General features: G+C 37.0%; 1 protein-coding gene across 1 annotated transcript in view; it reads right to left on the bottom strand.

Annotated features, from left to right (window-relative positions):
* Positions 1-5074: 5074 nt before the first annotated feature.
* The window catches only part of RABGAP1L (RAB GTPase activating protein 1 like), an 808684-nt gene continuing 792743 nt past the window's right edge, over positions 5075-21015 (bottom strand). The window contains exons 23-27 of the mRNA XM_058310154.1: positions 19100-19204; positions 18469-18552; positions 15300-15371; positions 12211-12408; positions 5075-10385 (exon numbers count right to left, since the gene is read on the bottom strand). Of these exons, the coding sequence (XP_058166137.1) occupies positions 10233-10385; positions 12211-12408; positions 15300-15371; positions 18469-18552; positions 19100-19204 (612 nt within the window). The 3' untranslated portion in view covers positions 5075-10232. The remainder of the gene's footprint in view (positions 10386-12210; positions 12409-15299; positions 15372-18468; positions 18553-19099; positions 19205-21015) is intronic.

The raw sequence follows: 21015 nt of genomic DNA, 5'->3' as shown, positions 1-21015 counted from the left end.
TTGTGTGTTCTTCTGTGACTGCTTCTATCCTTATCAGTGGCACCAGGAATCTGTATTTCTTTTTGTTGCTTCATCTTGTGTCAGCTCTCCATGTGTGCAGCACCATTCTTCATTCTTGGGCAGGCTGCACTTTCTTTCTAGCTGGGTGGCTCTCCTTACTGGGCGCAATCCTTGCGTGCGGGGCTCCCCAATGCAGGGGACACCCCTGTGTGGCAGGTACTCCTTGCACGCATCAGCACTGCGCATGGGCCAGCTCCGCATGGGTCAAGGAGGCCCAGGGTTTGAACCGCGGACCTCCCATGTGGTAGGCAGATACCCTAGCCATTGGGCCAAGTCCGCTTCCCTTCATTGTATATTATCTATGCCTCAATTTTAAAAATATGTCCAACTAGAACCTGGAATTATGTAGTATTAAATAGAAACAGATCATCTATTGCACTGGGTGAAAGATTAACCAATGCTATGATTTTTCAAGTTTGCTTGGTAATGCACCTGGGGCAACTTCTCCAGATGGTCTATACCCAGACACATGGTTCTAAATATCATCTATTATATAAATAACAGATGTAACTCCCAAATCTGTAGCTGCAGCTCCATAACGCCATCGAGCTCTCTAGATTCTAGTTGGGTATGTAATAAGCATATCAATTTCTACTTGTCTAAATAAACAAACAAAAAAACCTGCCCAATTTCTCATCCTCACTCCCTAAACTAACTCCTCCAAGTATTCTCCAGCTCAGTGAATGGTCACTTTATTCTCTAAATTGCTCAAGCCAAAGGATCATACTTGAGTCTTAATGTCAGGTTCTACATCCTATCCTATACCAAATAAGTTGAGAATCAAACTGCGTCTCACTGCCTCCACTGCTACCACACAAGATCAAGCTATCATCCTTTCATCTAATATTTAAACTCCTAGTACTTATTTCTCCATTTCCCTGCTTATGCCTTTACAGTTAGTTTTCCATTGAGCAACTAATCTTTTCAAATCATTACATCCATTTGCTTAAAAATCTCCAATAGCTTAGAATAAAGCTAACACTCTTTACCAAGACATATAATGTTCTACATGATCTTATCTTACCTTTATAAGCCTCATATTTTATCTCACAGAACGCATCTCTTACCACTTTCCCTCTCCCTGGCTGTCTTAGTTTTCCAGAGGGCTAAAAAAAACAGAAATGGGTTGGCTTTTAAAATGGGAATTTTACTTAGGGTAAAAGTTTGCAGTTCAGAGGCCATGAAATGTCCAAAATCAAGCATCAAGAGATGCTTTCTCACCAAAGCCATGCTGGTGATCGTGGGGTCCTGCCACACAGTGAAAGAAGATGGTGGCCAATCTCTCCCAAGGTCCCTGCCTTCCCTTCCGGGTTCACCATCCCCTGGAGCCCAGCTGTGGGCAACCAGACACAGGGCATTTCTCTTTCCGGGCCTCCTCTCAGTCTCCGTTTGCTCCGCATTCGTCCCAAGTTCAGCTGTGGGCTATCTGGCACAGGGCTCGTCTTGTCTCCTCAGCCTTGAGGTGCTCCGTGGGCCCAGGATTTTGGGAGCTTCATGCTTAAGCTTTCACTGTAGTGATCCTCAAGTCTTCTCCTATGTGGAAGGATCAAAAGTGGCAGCTTCCTTCCTCTGTGTCTTTATTTCTCCATTTATATAAGACCTGGCAAGAGGACAGAGACTCAACCTGAGGAAAATCTCGCTGACATAATCCGTTCAAAAGGCCCCACACCCAGGGCAGGATCTTTTTGTTCATTTTTAGCACTTAGAATAGAGGTTGGCACAGTAGGCTATTAGTAAATGTTGTTTGAATGAATGTAATAGAACTGGCAGTCTGTATTTGTAATAGATTTCTGATTTAATATCAAAAAAGTCTGGGAAATTGGCCCTATATGTTGAATAAAGGCTTTTTTCCCTTTATTTTCAATATAAGTTCTACTTAGTATGACCTGTGATTTGGGAGTATTTGTTTAAGCTCTCATAATAAGCCTTGGTTTTCTTATGTCTAAATGGGGACCAGAATTTCAAATAACATCGTTTGGGATTTAAACTCAGGTTACTTACATAAAGGCACAGTCCCCAAAGCATAGTAAGCACTTTATAAATGTTAGCTGTTATTTTGTAACTCAGGCACCTACATCTATGACCATGCCTCAAACCTTATGTAATAGAACTTCCCATCTCTGAAGTTGTAAACTCCAAAAGCCCATATTCTGAAGTTTCCTGTTTTTTCAGTGTTGCTCCTTAATTACTACCACACCTATTTTTAATTTCATCAATATTGCAATTCTTTGGTACTTCCATTTCCCCCTTTCTACTGACCTCTCAGGCTAGCTTTCATTATCAATTTTACTGTTTTCTCTTCTTACCCCCAGGACTCCCTTACTCTTTTTCATTCTACCATACCCACCCAGTAAGACTCCAACCCTTCTGCTTTCCTTTCTCCTCAAGGAAATTGACAGTTATCTTTATTCTCGTCTTTCTATAAGCACTTAAAACTGCTCAGATCCTTGTTGAGCTGCCTTTTTCTGTTCTTTAATTTTGTGAATTTGAAATAAAATTGTTAATAAAAAAGAAAGTTCAGATCTCCCATCCTTAAGAGTGAACAATCAAACTCAGTGCTGCCCTTCTCTAGCTGTATAATTATCCTTACCTCTATCATGTGGAAGCAAAACTGATACCTTGCTGTCCCGACATTATGAATAACTGCATACAAAAAACTTTGCTTTCTGTGATAAACCAAGGCGAAACAACAGCAACAAGACAACATGTACATATCAGGGTCACTCTGTCTACTTCTGATCCCCCAAATAAATGAAACCTTGATTTCCTATAAAATTAGACTCCTTAAAACAAAACATAACAAAGCAAAAAAAGTTTAACTTTTGCAATTATATCTGAAAATATGTGATAATATGATTATGGTGTGAGAAAATTGCTGTTTTCCCACAATAAACAGACTAACTGTAGACTATAACCTTACAAACAGTGTATTTTTTTTTCTTTAAATGCTGTTGTAGTTTTATTTGGTGATCTGGTTCTTCTAAAGATTAGACTTCTTTGCAAACTTTCTTTGTAAGTAAACTTTTCCAAGATTTTGCTGTTGTTTTTTTATAGTAATCAAACCTTCTGTTATAGTTTTCAAAATTGGGAAATTAAGACTTTCATGCAAATATAAGAGGAACATGTGACAATAGAAGGAAGGGTAATCCATCTTTCTTTCTAAGGTTGCCCTCTCTACCTTCATCTGATTTTATTCAGCTCATTAATTGAGGGAAGTATAAGTTGTTAAAATTGCTTCAAAGTGCATTTGAGTAACTATTTATTGCAATTTAAATATAAAATTTCTAGGTTAGATACAAATTGATTACTGTCCTACAGAGTAATAAATTATAATCATCTTTAGAGTTATCTGTTCCACTGAAAAGAAATAATTTGCATCCCTACTAGATAAAAACCTGCAAGGAAACATGCACTTGCTAAGTGTAGAAACTTTAATCAATAGTGAGTGATGAGTTAAAAATTATAATTCCCCAATCCTTGGGTTTGTCATTGAAAAGACACATTCACCCTTTTTTTGCCTTATTTTTCTCTTCAAAAGGAAATTCCCCCTTCTCCTTCACTTCTTATCCCACTGCAATCAGCTTTCCTGCTATCCCTACTTCCTATTCAATATCACTCATGACCACCTAATTGCCCAATTGAAGGGATATTTTGTGAATAATTTTTACTGTTTTCATTTTTATGTAAATTTTCCATGTTTAAAATAACACATGGGCCAAACAAAAGATGTCTGTGGTCTGAGTTTGGGCCACAGTCTCCAATTTTACAATCTCTGATTAATATTTTTGAATACATGCTGAATTTTGAAAGGTGCTAATCTCTTGGCTTTCACTATGTTTCTAGACTCCCAGAACAAGGTGTAAATGGGAAGAGACACTGTATTACACAAGATTATCTAGGGAAACAGAATCAACAAGAGATATCTGTCAATAGTATGTGATTTTATGAGTCTCTCATGTGACTGTGGGGATGCACAAGTCCAAGTTCCACAGGCAGGCTGTAACCCGGGGTTCCAGTGAAAGTCCAATGAAGGTTCTTGAGTTCTGGGAGATGTTGGCTGTCTAAAGAGGAGCTGGGAAATTCTCACTCAAAGCTGGAATCACTTCCCCTTTTAAGGGATTCAGCTGATTGAATTAAGCATCAGTCACTGCTGATGGCAATCTCCCTGACTGATGTAATTATAACCAGCTATCTATGATTTACCACAGCAGTAAAGTCAATGGTGACTAACGTTCATAAATGCCCCTGTATTACAGTTAGTCCAGTGCTGGCTTGACCAAACAACTGGGCACAGTTACCTGGCCAAGTTGACACAATAGCCTAATCATCACAGACACCTTTGGGATTCTCTGTATACTGCCTCCACTTCCAGGAAAGCCTTGGGAGTTCTGTTTCAATTATGTGATATCGTGCACAATTTTATACCTTGAGGGATTAACAGCAGCCACCTCACCCAGGCTTAGCAGATTTTTGCAAGATTTTGGATTTGAGGCATTTGAGAAGTTAGTCCACTTTTGTGAGTCACTTGAAGTAAGGACATGTAAACTTGGTAGTTGTGCAGTTGGAAGCACAGAAAGCTTGTTTTCAGAGTGAGAAGAATGAAATAGATAAACATCATCTTGCAAGACAAGCAGAAGAGATTATGAGAATAATTGCCTGGGTTCCTGATGGCATTTCCAGTCCTTTGTCCCAGAGTCTTTTCAGGTCCAACTGTTTGGCCTTTGAGATCCTGGAGATAGCATACCTGTTTCCTTTTAATTAAATTCCTTTTAAAATTTTTATTAAGCTAGCTTGAAGGTTTCTGTTACCAGGGAATCTTGATAAAGAAGAAAATAGGGCATTTAGTAATGCTGCTGTACAAGATATCATTTTGCAGGGTGTGGCCTGAAATAAACTTCTGTCTATATTTTCTTTCTAAGTTCACTATAGTGTCAGACAAGAAGTGCTGAAAAAAACACTGGGTTCAAATGATTCAGAATAAAATCAATGAGAAAAAAATCAGAAAGGACATACATGGACTTGAGAGCAAATGTTTATTACTACTTAATGGGGCCAAAGGGGCAACACAAAGCATTGAAAACATCACTGGCTCACAAAAACAGGCACCTTGTTACCTTCTTGGTTGCATTTTATTTTACAAGGCTTCATTCACACATGAAAACAAGATACTAATTCAATTCAAGTTCATAACAATTATAAAAGTAAACATTTTTTGAGACAATGTACAATAAATTGCACTTTTCTTAACAAGCATTACATTTATAGAGTGTACATAATACATGGAATTATGGAACCATCTAATTGGTCAGGTAAGTGTTTATAAAGGAAGAGGCAATCACTAATGTTTCTTTTGTAGTCAGTTAGTGCTGTTGGGGTTAATCACCTCTCTTATTCTAGAATAAGATTTTATTAGAGAAACCCTGGGCAAAATCATAAGAATAATTTATAAAAATAGTACAGAATTTCTATCTCCTCAGCAAGGGAAAAGTAGAAGTTGGAAAGAGGAAGTGGGACTGACTGAGAAACTTTTTCCCTCATTTGAACTAAGAAAGGACTCATGCATTATGCAAAACACCAAAATAGAGAAACTGATGCAAAAGGCTACTGGCACATCTTGGATTCTGGGACGATTTCCAGCTTTATTCTTGTGTTTTTGTGACACCAGAGTCTTCTGATGCATTGATATCCCTACAATTCAGTTTTCTATGTTTTATTCTATATATAACATACAGTTACTAAAAGTTATATATTCATGGAAACAATTTTACATGTTAATTGCCAATGAAAAAGGAAATGTAAACTTTTTCATTTTCTACTCAATGATTCTTTTTCCTTAAACTTTTTCAGAATACCGCCAATAATAAACCAGCGATGAGAATGGAGAGAATGGCTTAGGTTGATGAAAATGGTTTTATACAAATTCATTTGGAGATACGTTTGATTCTTAGATGGAAACTGAGAAAGGAAGGTCCTACAGCTGATTGTCATCCCTAAAATACTTTGTAAGCATCCATTTTTCTAATTAAACTCGAAATCATCCTCTCCTACTTAGGTGTAGCCCACATTGACGTCCTCATTATGAGAGCTTTGAAGGATAAGGAAGTTCCTAAAGGCCTTGCCTGTATTACATGGAAGCCATTATGAAATAGGAAGGATATTTTAGGGAAATTCTAGCTCACTGTGACCATCAGCATGGCAACTAGAGGGAAAAAAGGGAAAGTTTTCTATCTGGTAGAAGGAAACATGGGCCACAGAGCTATTATTTGGACTTCCGGCTTTGGTCACCATGTCTTAAAATCTCAGTGTGTATTTGGTTGCACGGTACTTGGATATACAAAATAAGGCAGGGATACTCTATATAAAATTCTAACAGTCATGCACAGAAAAATAGAAGTGTTCAAATCATACAAAAGGGCTTACTCCTTCTCTTGTTTATTTATAACTGAAGCAAAAGAATCAAAGCTATTTTTGAGCTTTCTTTTTCATGGTAAGTTAAATAGTAGTAATCATCTTGCTAAGTAATTAGAAGTATCCTTTCCCAGAAAGATGAGGCAAGCATGTGTTTAAAGAAAGGTGTTTCTCCCCCCTTAATGTGTTTTAAAATCAGACAACCGCCTTAGTGTTTTATGCGCAGTGTTGGCTGAATAGTTGGTAGGCTGGTTTCAACAAACATGAAAGAAAGTTCAGTCCCTTGTATCAGTTACCTTGGTGACTGACCAACTCATTTTGAGACTCTAACTCTGTTATCTCTTGTGCCTTAGGATTTCTGTATTCTCTTGATTTTCTCAATTCAGCTTGAAAACGAAACTACTAGTTATTAACTGGAAAATATAGGGGTTGAAGAAAAAGAAGTATTAGTAGAAAGTAGGAAAGACTGCAAATTTTGGGGAAAAAAGATAAATATTACTAATTACCCCAATATCCGTGCAAAACTTGCTTTTCTACTTTACGTGTAATTTAAGAAAATCAAAAGAAATTACTAATTTCATAGCTGAGAGAGGGGAAGGAAGATATTGGTTATATGGAAGGACAGGCCACAGGCCTATATAGCATTGCTATTTTCCATGTTAAATAATTACCTTTTATATTCTGATATGTGCTGATATAGAGAACATTATATATCAGGTAATTGAGGATTTTTTAAAATTAATTTATATATAGCTAAATATAACCAACTGTGCACAGCTTAGGATATGGGATGCTACCAAACATATGCACTGCAACGTTCTGCTTAGATTCTTTGAGGTTCAAAGAATGTGTTAAACAAGATTCTCAAGATATAAAAGCTAATGAACTGAATTATCAAATTGAATTTCCTTCTTTTAATTTTTCTGCAGAATTTGATGGAGATAAATAATTTTGTAGAATGTTGCAAATGTTGGGTATTTGGAGGAATGTTTTTACAACATATCTTAGGAACAGATTACGAAAAAAGCACTCTAGAATGTTGGAAAATGGCTATTTGGCTGGTTGATCTCTTTTTAAAAACAATTTACAGAGAATAGCAATTTTTCAAAGTATATCTATATATGTGAAATTAAAACTAGTAGTCACTTAATCCTGGGATGCATGAGTTTTCAAATAACATATGGTGATTGCCATGTGGTTTGGGACACTTCTATTATAAAATACTGCATGAAAACTTACATCACATACCAAAATTTGAATTTTCTTTCTGTCCAATTTTTACTATTGCTACTGACCCAAAAGCATTGCAGTGAGGGACAGCTTAGACTTACGGTGACCAATAGACATGACTAAGTCTAATATGGGGCTAGAGAAGAAATCTATACACTGAACTCATAACATTTTGAAAGAGTTAAAGAAAAATTGAAAGAACAGATGTATCAAACTATTGGAATGTATGTGCCTGGTGACTTTGTATAAAGAAAAAAAATGTAAGGAACTACGAATTTGAACAAGGTCTGTAGATTTAAAAGACTAGACCTAAAGCCATTTTATTTCTCCCTCACCTATCATTTTAAGAAAATTATGTAATTTAGGCATTCAGTGGTATGTATTAATATTTAGAAGTTGAAAGAAAGCTCTGTACAGTATAACTATGAGAGTCACACCACAAAAGAACATTTTTAATTTACTTGGCCATATGAGAAGGCAACTTGTACAGCACATAGAGTAACAATAAAGTTAACAGGTTATTATAAATGATTGATAGAAAAAAGTGGCAAGATATAATTTTCTACCCATTATATTAAAATAAAAAGATTAGTTCTTCTAAATCACCATTAGATAACATTAAAGTAAAAATAGACACCCTGATGATAATATCACCACCATTCACTACATTTCAGGGCATATTCAACTGCCTAGCTAGTTTTCCTCTATCAAAAGTAAAATGATACTGAAAGATGAGCTAGCAGTAACTGTATTAGTCCTATAATTTTTCTGAGTCATTTTCTACAATTTTGGAAGGCTGGATTATATTCCTTTTTAGTAAAAGGAAATGAATATTACAGTGAAAAATATTGGGCCCAAAATAAAACAATTTCTTATAGAAAATATTATTTGATGAGTGCAACACAGGCTATCAGATAAATAACCATATCAGCTTTATGGATTGAACAGGTCTAAACACTTACAGATGGAGGGGACTTTACTTTTTTAGAGCTTAAAAATCGTTTTAGAGGAAAGAATCTACCATGACCAACAAGTAGTGCCTGTTCTTGGAGCTGAGTGTCTTTTATTTCATTTCAACTTCCAAGAGTACGTTATTTTTATTTTAATTCCAACATATGGCACAGATAAGATTTAGGTAAGAATCAGATAAGAATAAATATTATTCTACAGAGCTGACAGTAGACTGGTTGGCATAAAAGGACCTCCAAAATAGCTTAGAAAATGGGAAAATTAGTTTTGCCTTTACCAAAAGGTTTCCTGCAGGGCTACTTGACATGTTAAATATAATTTTTTTAAAAATTTCCATCAATTTTTAAACAATAGCTTTTCCTTTCCATGAGATAAGTATTTCTATGAAGGTTTTATATTCAGTCAAACATGTTACAAAATGCATTTGCATCTCTTCATCTAGAGGTGTCAAGGACAGTTTTAGGGAGCTACAGAAAAAAGGAAAAGTTGCCTAACATTAAACTAAGATAATGTGAACCTGACATCTATTTCCCATTTCAGTACTATGCGCTTTAAAAAAGTTATAGCATATTAGTGTTTCTTTAGCACTTATGTGTCAACATTAAATGGAATATTCTGTCCCTGGTTCTATATTTCCACTTCTTTTCATTTAGAACAATTTATTCCATTCTAAACACAGCAACTAAGCCTTCTAGGCTTCTCTGGTAAAGGTTCCCTAAGTCTGCAACTTGCAATAGCCACCTCAGACTTTATGTTTCCCAGAAGTCACAGCTGTGTTCATACTTAGACAAACTTAGGAAATTGCAATTCCCATGTGGAGTTCTTAAAAGGACCTGTTAAAGTACCATGGCCAAAATGATTAATTTTATCCTGCATTTATCAAAATCTCAGTACCTTTCATCTAATGTATATTCTTGATAGCCCATCAACTCCAAGGTTCTTGGCACTTCATTTCCAGATGTACCCGACAGAGAATGTAAAAAAAACAATTCTATTTGAGGTCTGTTCAATTCCGGGTCTTTCCTTCAGATAGGACTACCCTGGGAAGAAATCACCTTTAGGAGGGACCCTGACAATGGTTATGACCAGCCCCACAGTGTGCTTTGTCTAAATAAATCCTAAACAGTTAAGAGCCTTAGGTTTCAATTTTTTTTTTCCTGCTGTGACACGGATCTTCCTTCTACTCCCACCTTGGAACAATAGATGTTTTCATTTTATGTAAGATAAAAATAATTATGAATAATTAGTTCTAAATAAAAGGCATTTAGTTCTGAATTACTCATTTCCCAACTAAACATCCAAGCATATAAAATGATGTGTAATACTATCAAGGATCTGAACGTGGCCTTCCATAAAGAAGCTGGAAAACAGGTATTTAACATAAATTGGGTCAATTTAAATAACATCTCTTTGAAAAGTGTCATACAAGAAAGATGTGAGCTGCTGAAAGATTCTCACTTGCTTTATGTCCTCCTTTCCTTTCCATCAAAGGGACACACAGGAAGAATCCTTCTGGGTTTTGGTTGCTTTGATCATTGTGCTCTTGTGCCTGGGTAAGGCTGGAACTATGTGCTCTCCTTGGGTGGCTGGGGGGCCTGTGGCGGCTGCAGTGGCTGGGTGCCTGTGGCCGTTTTGATAGAGTTCAGGGTTTTGCTAAACCAAGAGTTTTTCGCAGCTTGGATTTCATTCATAAGAGCTCCTCTCTGATGTTCAAGTTCCTAATTAAAGAAAGAAAATCATCTGAGTTATATAAACATTTTGTCTCTGCTGACATACATAAGAATATAGCTTTCAGAAATCCCAAGTTGAGGCAGCCATAGTTTTCTCCAACAGACCCAGGAGATAACTTAATTGGCTTCTTAACATAAGAAAAGCTTAGAGTTAAAGGAGTTACCACTAAAAAACAGACTGTGCTTTCTCTTAAAAGTGAAATGAAACTTCATTTTATTTTTCTCTTGCCCCCTTCCCCCATAATTTAGGTCCAAATTTAGGTTTAGGATGCACTCTGAGATAATATATTATATTAGTGTTTAAAGTCACAAATAATCATTAATGTATGGATGATACTATAAGCACAAAGGAGTTCCAAAACATGGACTCTGCCCCTGAGAATTTTTAAGGTCCAGAGCAGAAGCATGGTTTGGGATAGCTAGTGTGGCACAGGTTGGTGCCACAGTGGGCATATGGCAGTGGGTCAGGATGACTGGTGAAGAAATGAAGAGCTCATTAGACTTAGGACTCTTTTTCTAATTATGTTATCCTCCAATAGGAAAGGGGATATGGGGTCAGGGATTTAGCAAACTCAGCTCAAGGTGAAAGGATGCTCCAAAGGAAAAAATGGGTGTCAGCCAATGTTCAACTGTCAAGGAACAAGGACGGAAGAAAGGATTGGGCCTTTCATTTTCAGGATCAGCTAGAAAATAGCAATGTTCAATGAGAAAGGCCCTTACTAAAAAAAAACATCTCAGGGTTAATTCAAAAAGCATTGCTTAGGGACGTGTATGTGGGGTCAAGGGATTGGGTCCCCACCTACCACGTGGGGGGAGGGGCGGTCCCAGGTTTGGGTCCCACTGCCTCCTAAAAAGAAGATGAGGAAAAGAGCAAGCTAAGGGAAGCAGACTTGGCCCAATGGATAGGATGTCCACCTACCACATGGGAGGTCCGCAGTTCAAACCCCGGGCCTCCTTGACCCATGTGCACTGGCCCATGTGCAGTGCTATGGGCACAAGGAGTGCGGTGCCACCCAGGGGTGTCCCCCACGTAGGAGAGCCCCACAAGCAAGGAGTGTGCCCCGTAAGGAGAGCAGCCCAGTGCGAAAGAAAGTGCAGCCTGCCCAGGAATGGCGCTGCACACACAGAGAGCTGACACAACAAGATGACACAACAAAAAGAAACACAGATTCCCGGTGCCGCTGATAAGGATAGAATCGGCCACAGAAGAACACACAGTGAATGGAAACAGAGAGCAGACAACTGGGGAGGGGGAGGCGGGAGAGAAATAAATAAATAAATAAATCTTTAAAAAAAAAAAAAAAAAAGAGCAAGCTGACGTGATGGGCTAGCTGCAAGCTGATGCAACTAGTTGATGCGACAAGAGACACAAGGAGGAAAACATAATCATAATGAGAGACACAAAAGAGCAGGGAGTGGAGGTGGCTCAACAATTAGGCACCTCCCTCCCACATGAGGTTCTGGGTTCAGTTTCTGGTGCCTCCTAAATGGAAGATGAGTACGCAAAAGACAGACATAGCCAAGTGCAAACAACAAAGGGGGTGGGGAGGAATAAATAAATAAAATAAATCTTAGGGAAAAAAAGCATTGCTTAAGTCCTCATAGATATAATTTTCATTATTAAAATTTAATTTTAAGTTATATTTATGTGTTAAAAATAAATAGCATAAAATGTGATTATACAAGATACATTAATGGGTGGAAAATGTATTCATCATATATAGTAAAAAAAAAAAAAAATCTTATGATTCTTAACTAAATATACTAGAATACCCAGGACTATTAACTGTTGCTCTTCCACCAAATCACTAACCTGGATTTTACATTTGGCTTCCACCAACTGCAGTTTGGTTTGTGCCAATTCCAACTCCATCTCCCTCAGTTGTTTCTTAAGCGAGTCCTTCTCATCATCCGTATCAATTCCTTGGTCCTCTCTGCTCATGGCTGCTAGTTTCAAAGCACCCTCCTTGCTGAAAATATCACTGCAGTGTTTACATGCCATCATTTTACCCTGAAATAGCCAAAAGAGAGAACCAACATCAAACTGCATTTCAAAGGGAAAAAAATCACTTCCTATAACAATATGATATGATTTTTATTTAGATGCTGCCTACTGTCATTAAATCAGGACCTATTTCTGAACTGCTAAAGTCAGCACAAAACCTGACTATCCAAAACAGGTGTGCCTTTTTTTTTTTTAAGAATCTCTGAAAAAACCCTAGAAACAGAAGGTATGATAGCATCCCTCTGAAACCTGATCTAGAAATTTAGTTCTGCCATTTCTTGAGCTCTTATTTATATGCCCCACCCAATGCTATATGCTTTTTATATAATATCTCATTTAATTCTAGTGAAACTGTATGTGTAGATAGTATAATCACCCCCATTTTATAGTGAAGAAATTCAGAGTTTAAGTAATTGCCTATAGTAGACTGAGGAAGGTCAAGATGACTAGCCTATATCTACTCTTATTATTATTTTTTTTCCAAATAGAAACTCTGAGCCTTTTAAGCCTTAACTCCCTGTTCCTTCCTCACATCCCCTAGTAACCTATATTCTAGATTCTGACTTTATGAATTTGTTTATTCTAATTATTCATATCAGTGAGATCATAAAATATTTTTCCTTTTGTGTCTGGCTTATTTCACTCATTATAATGTCTTCAAGGTTCATCCATGTTGTTGCATGTATCAGAATTTCATTCCTTTTTAACCTAAATCTACTCTTGCAGCAAATAAAGTGAATGTCCTTTGTATAGTTTTAAGCAAAGAACAAGTTCAAATTCCTCTTCCTGAATGTCATATTAGGTAGTCCAGCTACTTATCCAATATTTTCCTTTATTCTTTAATATACAATCTAATCATATCCATCTCCTTCACTTACATAGTTTCTTCTGAAATATCCTTTTTAAATAATTATCTAACCAAATTCTATCTATCCATCCTTGAAGAACCTGCTTTAGTCTAACCTCTCCATAAAAAGCCTTCTCTGGTCTGTAGTTGTTTACTCATTTTGCTTTCTCTGCAACTCTAATTGTCAGTGTCATCTGATTCAGCACTGACAACATTCTTGAACTGTTTCCTAAAAGTTTCATGTGCGCATGTGTATAACTTGTTCCTGTAGGAAAATTCTAAGTTCATAGTCATACATCATGATTCTTGTAAACAAAGGCAGTCTAGTAGCTATGAACATACATAGTAGGTATTCAAAAAACCTTTACTAAGTGACCAATATCCATCCTTATTTCATTTTTACTTCTATAAAGATTTTAGGTCAGCATAACAAAACTCTTTTATCTTTTTTTTTTTCAAAGATACATAGATCACACAAAATGTTACATTAAAAAATATGAGGTTCCCATATGCTCCCTCCTCACCACCCCTTACTCATTCCACATCAACAACATCTTCCATCAGTGTGGTACATTCCTTTCATTTAATGAATACATTTTGGAGCACTGCTACACAGCATGAATTATAAAACAAAACTCTTTTATAAGAAAATTAATCAAAGGAGTCTTGGTCAGTGTCCTACAATGTGCAAAGAATGATAATACTAAGTAGGGAGAGGAGCCAAGGTAGATCAGAAAGGGAAGGTATGAGCCCAAAACGTAAGCAGATTTGCAGAGGGAACCACCATCGCATACCCATGTAACTTCAGATTAATATCTGGTAACTTGAAATATGGAGAAAGAACCATTTTTTAAAAAATACAAGATCAGACCAAAGTTTATATTTTCAGTCCTCATGCCTCAGATTTTCAGATTATAACTTATATAAGGCTTATTGCATTTGTTATGTGTCAGGTACTAGGCTAAGCAATTTATATTCATTATCTCATTTAATATTTAAAATGAACTTTTGAGGCAGGTAATATTATCTCTGTTTTACAGAGGACCCAATGAAATATAGAGAGGTTAAATAATTTTTCCAAGTTTTTAAATATTATGCTAAATAGAACTATGTCAGATTTCAACTCTTAAGAGTTGACCATGCCAACATGGCAACAAAAAAATATGCTGCTTTTTTTTTTTAGAGAAGTAGTAGGCTTACTGAAAAAGTATGCTTCAAATACAGGGTTCCCATATACCACGCTATTATTAACACCTTGCATTGGTATGGTACTTTTTTTACAATTGATTAAAGCACATTTTTATACTTGTACTATTAACTATAGTTTGTGATTTACCTTAGGGTCACTGATTATGTTGTATAGTTGCATGGATTTTAAAAAAATTCTTTTTCTCATTAGCATATATAACCTAAAATTTCCTCTTTTAGCTATATTCAAATATGGCCGATATTGCTTCTTAAGAATACAACTCCACTTGGCTTACCACTGTTTCTATAGAATCAACAGCTGTTTTCAAGTAGAGCAGCAACATAAGAAACTTTACCACCAGGGGGCAGCATATAAATAAATGCTACAGTTTCTCTTTAAAAACAAACCTCTTATAACTTGGTGGAAAAACTAGTGTTACCCAACACATGTTTTCCAGCAAATTCTATATTCCCCATGTTATTTATTGTTCAAAAAAGTGATGCAATGATCCTACTAAATTTCACTCTGAAGCCACATCAATTTAAGGATAGTCAGGTGTAGGCTACTGAGGGTTCCCATGTTTTTGCCACTAAAGAATAGGAACAAAGCTACATGGCTCAGAGGCCTCTTGCGACAACACTCAGATCCTACCTCCCTTCCTGCTGCCTGCCTCTGACCATATTATAGGACCATAGTCTTTCAGGAAGCAGGAAAGACACACCCAGATCAGAACAGCAGTGTCCCAGTCCCTGAGAGGCATGATGTTTATAAGCTGTGCCGGCATCATGTATTGGGATTTTCTCAGTAGTACTCAATATGTTTGTGTAAATTTGGAAGAAATTATACCTCACTCTTCCTTACCTTTACCACTTCCAGCTCTTCCTTGCTGGCCGTTTGCTGTTTCTCCAGCCTGGTACTTAACTGGGAACAAATCTAAGGGAAAGAACAGAGAATTTTTTTTTAACTAGAAAAGAGAATGACTCTTGCAGCAGCTGCAAATAATGCTTATCAACTCATATATTAATCTAGCATCTCTGATCCTAGAAGATATTTTGCAAATGAGTAGCACTGCAAATGCCAGTCACTTTGGAGCAGAAGGTCTGAGAGAATTCCATGTGAAAAACACACCACCATTTTAATTAGTAGGTAAAGTTATAAAGTAGATTTTTTCCCCTGGCATTGGTTTTCAGTAGCCAGTTCCAGTGAAATCAATTTCAAGTTCACCTTGAAATCCATCTACATAATCTCTGTGCAAGGTAATATGCAGGAGATTGGATGAAAAGAATTCTGAATCAGATATGTCTCCTGTCTACAGTCAGAGAAAAAGTATTTGTCTTCAACCACAGAATTTCCTTAAGAAGTGTTAGAGTGAATAAAACAAAATTTAAACAACCAGAAAATAATACAGACTAAAACTCTTATCAAGTGACGTGGCAACACAGCATATAAATTACAAGCTTAGGTGCTGGAGTCAAATCTGATTTTAAGGCCAGTCAGCTCAACTACTTTTCAGCAGTGTGACCTTGGGCAACTTCATTAATTTTTCTAAGCCTCAGTTTTCTCATGTCTGAAAAGTGCTGAGACAATCAAGTGAAAAAATATATATAAAGGGTTTAGTATTGCACCTGGCCCACAGTAAATGCTCAATAAATAAAATGTACTATTATTGGTTTGGAAATAAGGAAATAACCAATGACCAAGTACTAGAAACAGGCAGAAACAAGTGCTTTCAAAGAAAAAAAAAGGCCAGGGAATGGCAAATTTCAAAAGTGCAATTTGGGCTAAAAATGTATATGGTCAATCTCTATTATCAAAACAGACTAATATAAAGAATCCCAATCTGCTCAAACTAGTATAGAAATCAGGACCTGCTTGATGATTTCAGTCTCCAATTTTACCAGATCCAAACCTGGGAAACAATTAAAGTGACTATTTTACAAGTCATATGCCCTACTAAAATAAAACAAAACATTGTGAAATATAGCCAGCAATAGCCAATTCCAACTGTGGAATGCATTTATGTTGTATTTTATATTCTACCAATTTTCAAACAGATGGGTCTGCTGCCTTTTACATTACTTGAAGTGCCTCCCAGGTAATATTTAAGAATAGTCTCAAGGATTACTATTTGAAGAGTGTTACATACAGCAGCCACCCATGACCAAATGTGCATTTGCAGTGACGTTAAGTTCTGTGGCACATCATCTTTTATGTTTCTTGTATTGGTTAATGTCTAACATCCCTTCTCCTAGTCAACCACGTTCAAAATCTCAGGATCACTTTCAATACTTTCCCTTGTCTAGTAAGAAATGATTATCTTTGTGTCTCCCTCTTCTCTATTTTCACGATCACTTATTTTAGGTGAGGGCCCTATTTCTTTTCACCTGAATCCTGATGCTAGCCTCCATATCTGTGTATTTGCCTATGATCTCTCCACTTGGTTCCACATTCCTCACTGGGACAGGTTAGTGCCAACATTATGTCTCTAATTATGCCACTGTCTGCTCAAAAATTCCTACTGCCTATAGAATACAATCCAAACTCCTTGTACTAGTCCTGAAGACCTTCCTTGATCTGGGCTACAACTCCCCTTTTCTCTGTACTTGAAACTCTTGCCAAACAAAACTATTTTCTGTTCTGTAACCTACAGCACATGCTGTTCCCCTTCTCCCACCATATCCGTCCTCTCCTTCTCCATGTCCATACATCCCAATCTCACTTAGCCTTGGAGGCGTATCACCTTCCTTCTCTAGGAAGTTTCTTTGTTTTACACATGTAATAAGTTTCCTTTCCTCTTACTTTTGAAACAGGCATTATCTCCTCATAATAATATAAGCTTCTGGAGGAGAGATGGAATTTAATGAATTTATCTTTTTGCTCCCCAAAGTACCAAGCCTCACACATAGTAGGCATGAAATAAACATTTGTTGATTATCATAAAATAGAGCAAGACAGCTTGAATTTTCATTACTAAGCAATTGCCCATGAAGGTGATGAATCTTTATGGAAAAATATTCAGAATATATGAAGGATCTAAAGCTAGTTCCAAGATACAGTATGAAGTATATAATTAACATTTTAATTTATATAGCAGCAATGCATACTCAGTATATTACGTGATTATTCCTAGTTGGCAAGAATAAGGGGGGTTTGTTTTCTTTGTGCTTTTCTGAACTTTCCTAATTTTCCACAATGAAGATAAATTTCAATTACAAGTAGAAAAATAAATTTAAAAAGTCAAAATAGTAAGCATCAAATTTCAAAACCTTAGGTGATGCAGGATGCCCCAGGAAAATCCTGGAATCAGAAGATGGCACAGGGTTCCTTAATTCTGGAAATCTGGAACTTATTCAGTGCCACTGAGGGTCTCTCAGTGGTAAGGATTGTTTGCCATGTCCCAACATGACCAGGAAGGACAGGAAGATATCACTGGGGCTAGAATGGGGGCTTTCTGGGACTGCCTGATGAAAGATTCAGAAACATCCTCAAGGGGACAGAACTATCCTTTGAAAGGGCATTTTTAGGTTCACAACAGAAAATTTCCTGCTAGCACTGGTCTACAGTGGGTAAGGCCACATAGATTGGCCTGCCATTTTGGAAAAAGAGTTCCCACATTCTATACTGTGACAGTAAAGGACAAATCAGCTATTGCTGTTTTAACACATCTCTAAATTTTAGTCCTTGGCCAAGAGGTAAATGTTACTAGTGTGATCTATTGGAAAATAGCTTCTGAGCAGGACACAGACAGAATCCCAAAGGTAATAATAAGGTTTTCAGTTCCTCTACCTCTACCAAACACTTTAAACAATTGCAAAGAGATTGTTTTTGATCAATTAGATCTGCCAGGTATCAGCAAGAATGTCTTACCATTGCTTATTTCAGAGGAGAGAGTTGGTTACCAAATTGTATGAATATAGTCATTTTTTTTTAAACTCTAAGAGAAAAATGTTTTTTTTCCCCTAAAGAAAAGCAACAATAACAACAACAAAAAAAACACAGCAACAAAACCCATAGTATAGTGGCACATTACCTGTTTATACTCTGCAATGATAGCTGTAGTTTTCTTTATTTCATATTCTGCCTTCTCTAGCTGTTTCCTGAAGACTTCTTTTAGCTACAAAGAGTAAGTATGAGAGATATCAAGATTCAGATAAAATCTTATAAATTTCCAGGAACATCTCATTTAAGTCTGTTTGATTCACAGTCAATGACAGTGTTAACAACTATTCAGACTTCCCCCACTGAAATTGCATCTTGATAAGTTCAAAAACCTAGTCATTTTCAGAGATGCAGAAATTTCTTTTTTTCCTATAAAGTATATATGACATAAGAGCAACCCTATTATGTGTGACACAAAGTTCACAGATTTATAAAAGCTCCTGGATTATAATTGAAAGTTACTAAACTTAGAGAAAATTTGACACTCTTGCTAGACATCTCTGTAAAGGCAAACTCCTAAAAGCTGTTCACGGGTACAAAGGCTGCCTCCTCTTCTGATACCCTTCAGAAGAAGTGTCGAGACTCAATACTTCCTATGTTTACTGCTTCTACATCACCCTTGATTTAGAATAAGTTTAGTTTCACTTCTTGTTTATTTTATAGTATTGATATTGCCCATATTAATGTACCTATGTAAAGAAAAGCCCACATACGCCTTTTACCTGGGCAGTCTCTTCCTCTTGCTTCCTCTTCTCTTCCTCAGTCTCCACCAGCCTCTGTTTGGTCAGGAGGAGCTCCTTATTCAATACATCTGCCTTGTCTTCTGCCTGCAAATAAGGGCACATCTTGTCATAAAGAGGGTGAAGAAAGTATGTGTATTAGGAATGTCCCAACCTTTCCCAGGCTTTAGTTATTGTTCCAACATTACCATAAGCCATTCTTCTCCCTTTTAGCTCACTCAGGGATGGCTGCCTTCACTGAATACCAACTATGTACCAGGCATTTTGCAGACATTATCTCTAATCCTCAATAATAATTATTTTACAGATAACAAAAGGTTTGGAGAAATCAAATAACTTGACTAGGGAAACATATCTAATATCAGAGCTGTGATCTGAATACAGATTTGAATGACATCAAAGTTCATGCATTATACATTTTCAAATGTCACAACAGCACTTGGGAGTCTTTGTAGATGGATCTGATGCAGGGGTGGAGCCTCATATAGAAACTTCTGGCTGTTGGTATACAGGGGCAGATTCAGAGAGGATGAACAGACAGGCTGATCCATGGACAAACAGTAATGAAAGAAGCTTCAAAAACTTCTAGCTGAGGTAAACTGGCCCACGAGGCCCCTCTTGCAGGACAGCAAGTACAGTTAAGAAATTAAGAAAAGAAATGAGAGAAAAACTGAAGTATGGACCAGGAAGAAGAGACTACATTTCTGGAATGGCCAGGAAGAATTTGAAGATTTAATACTCTGGTTTTAATTTAGATGCAGAACTAAAATTAATTATTAAGCACTATGTGTATATTTTACATTCTAGGGTCCTCACCTCATCCTTTAGGTCTCATCCTCAAGTTTACTTCCTCAGAGAAGCATGCCCTGAGCCCTGACCCACTCACCCCATCTAAATTAGTTCTCCTGTTTAAAATCTTCAGATTTTCCTTTGTAGCACAATCTGTAATGTCAATTCCATGAGAGATTTATTTGTTTTGCCTTAAACACCTGGAGATAGGGACCATGTCTCCTTTGCTTATCATTGTAGTCCCAGCACCAAGCCTAGTGCCTGGCTTAGAGTAGACACTCCTATAACTATTAATATTTGGTGAATGAACAGATATGGCTCTCTAAGTTGCTGTGGAAACAGACTGTGCTGAGTAGACGTGGAAGTGGCAGAAGGCCACAGGATGAGTTGAGCAGAGGCAGCCCCAGATGCCAAGTAGAGGCAGATATTTGAAGAAGCTAAACCTGGCTGATAGCAGTAAAGTTATCCAAGTAATCGTGAAAACTGGACAGGTTGCCTTCTATCTGTGTTTCATCATATCCCTCACATGACCAGATGGCCAGGCCAGCACAGTCTGCTGGGTACTGGCAGAGAAACTGTGATCCAGCTTCTCTGGTTCCCACTGTCTTATAGTTCCTGATGTCCCATATGCCAGTGGTTATCGGATTTGGAACTATTTGTAGTTAAAGTAAAAAAGACCATTTAAAAGGCACTAAAATTTATTCTGATGTATCAGACTTTAGGGTAGAAAACCTACACAGCAAAATACCATACTAAAATTAGAGGCACACATAAAAATGCAACATATATGTTACAAGTTAGGTTTTCATAAATTACATGATATTTGATATAGATTATGGATGCTGAAAACTAAGAACCCTAGAGCTGCAAATGACTGAAATTACCCAGAAAGCAGGAATAACCTCCCCAAAGTATATGATGGATGGTCACAGAGCTGTCTATCAAGAGCAGCTGTGCTGACCTTAAAACCTAACCAAATCTGTCTCCCAGTAACTGTGGCCTATTGGTTCAAGTTCTACCCAAGAATATTCATTCTTCTGAGTAACAGCCCTGTTAATAAAGAAGATTGCAATAGGTCCTCCTTTTAAAGTACCCCTAGCAATCTCCAT

Source organism: Dasypus novemcinctus, chromosome 13, assembly GCF_030445035.2.
Source record: "Dasypus novemcinctus isolate mDasNov1 chromosome 13, mDasNov1.1.hap2, whole genome shotgun sequence".
Lineage (NCBI taxonomy): Eukaryota > Metazoa > Chordata > Mammalia > Cingulata > Dasypodidae > Dasypus > Dasypus novemcinctus.
The sequence above is the reverse complement of the archived record's forward strand: the minus strand, read 5'-3'. Positions and strand labels throughout refer to the sequence as shown.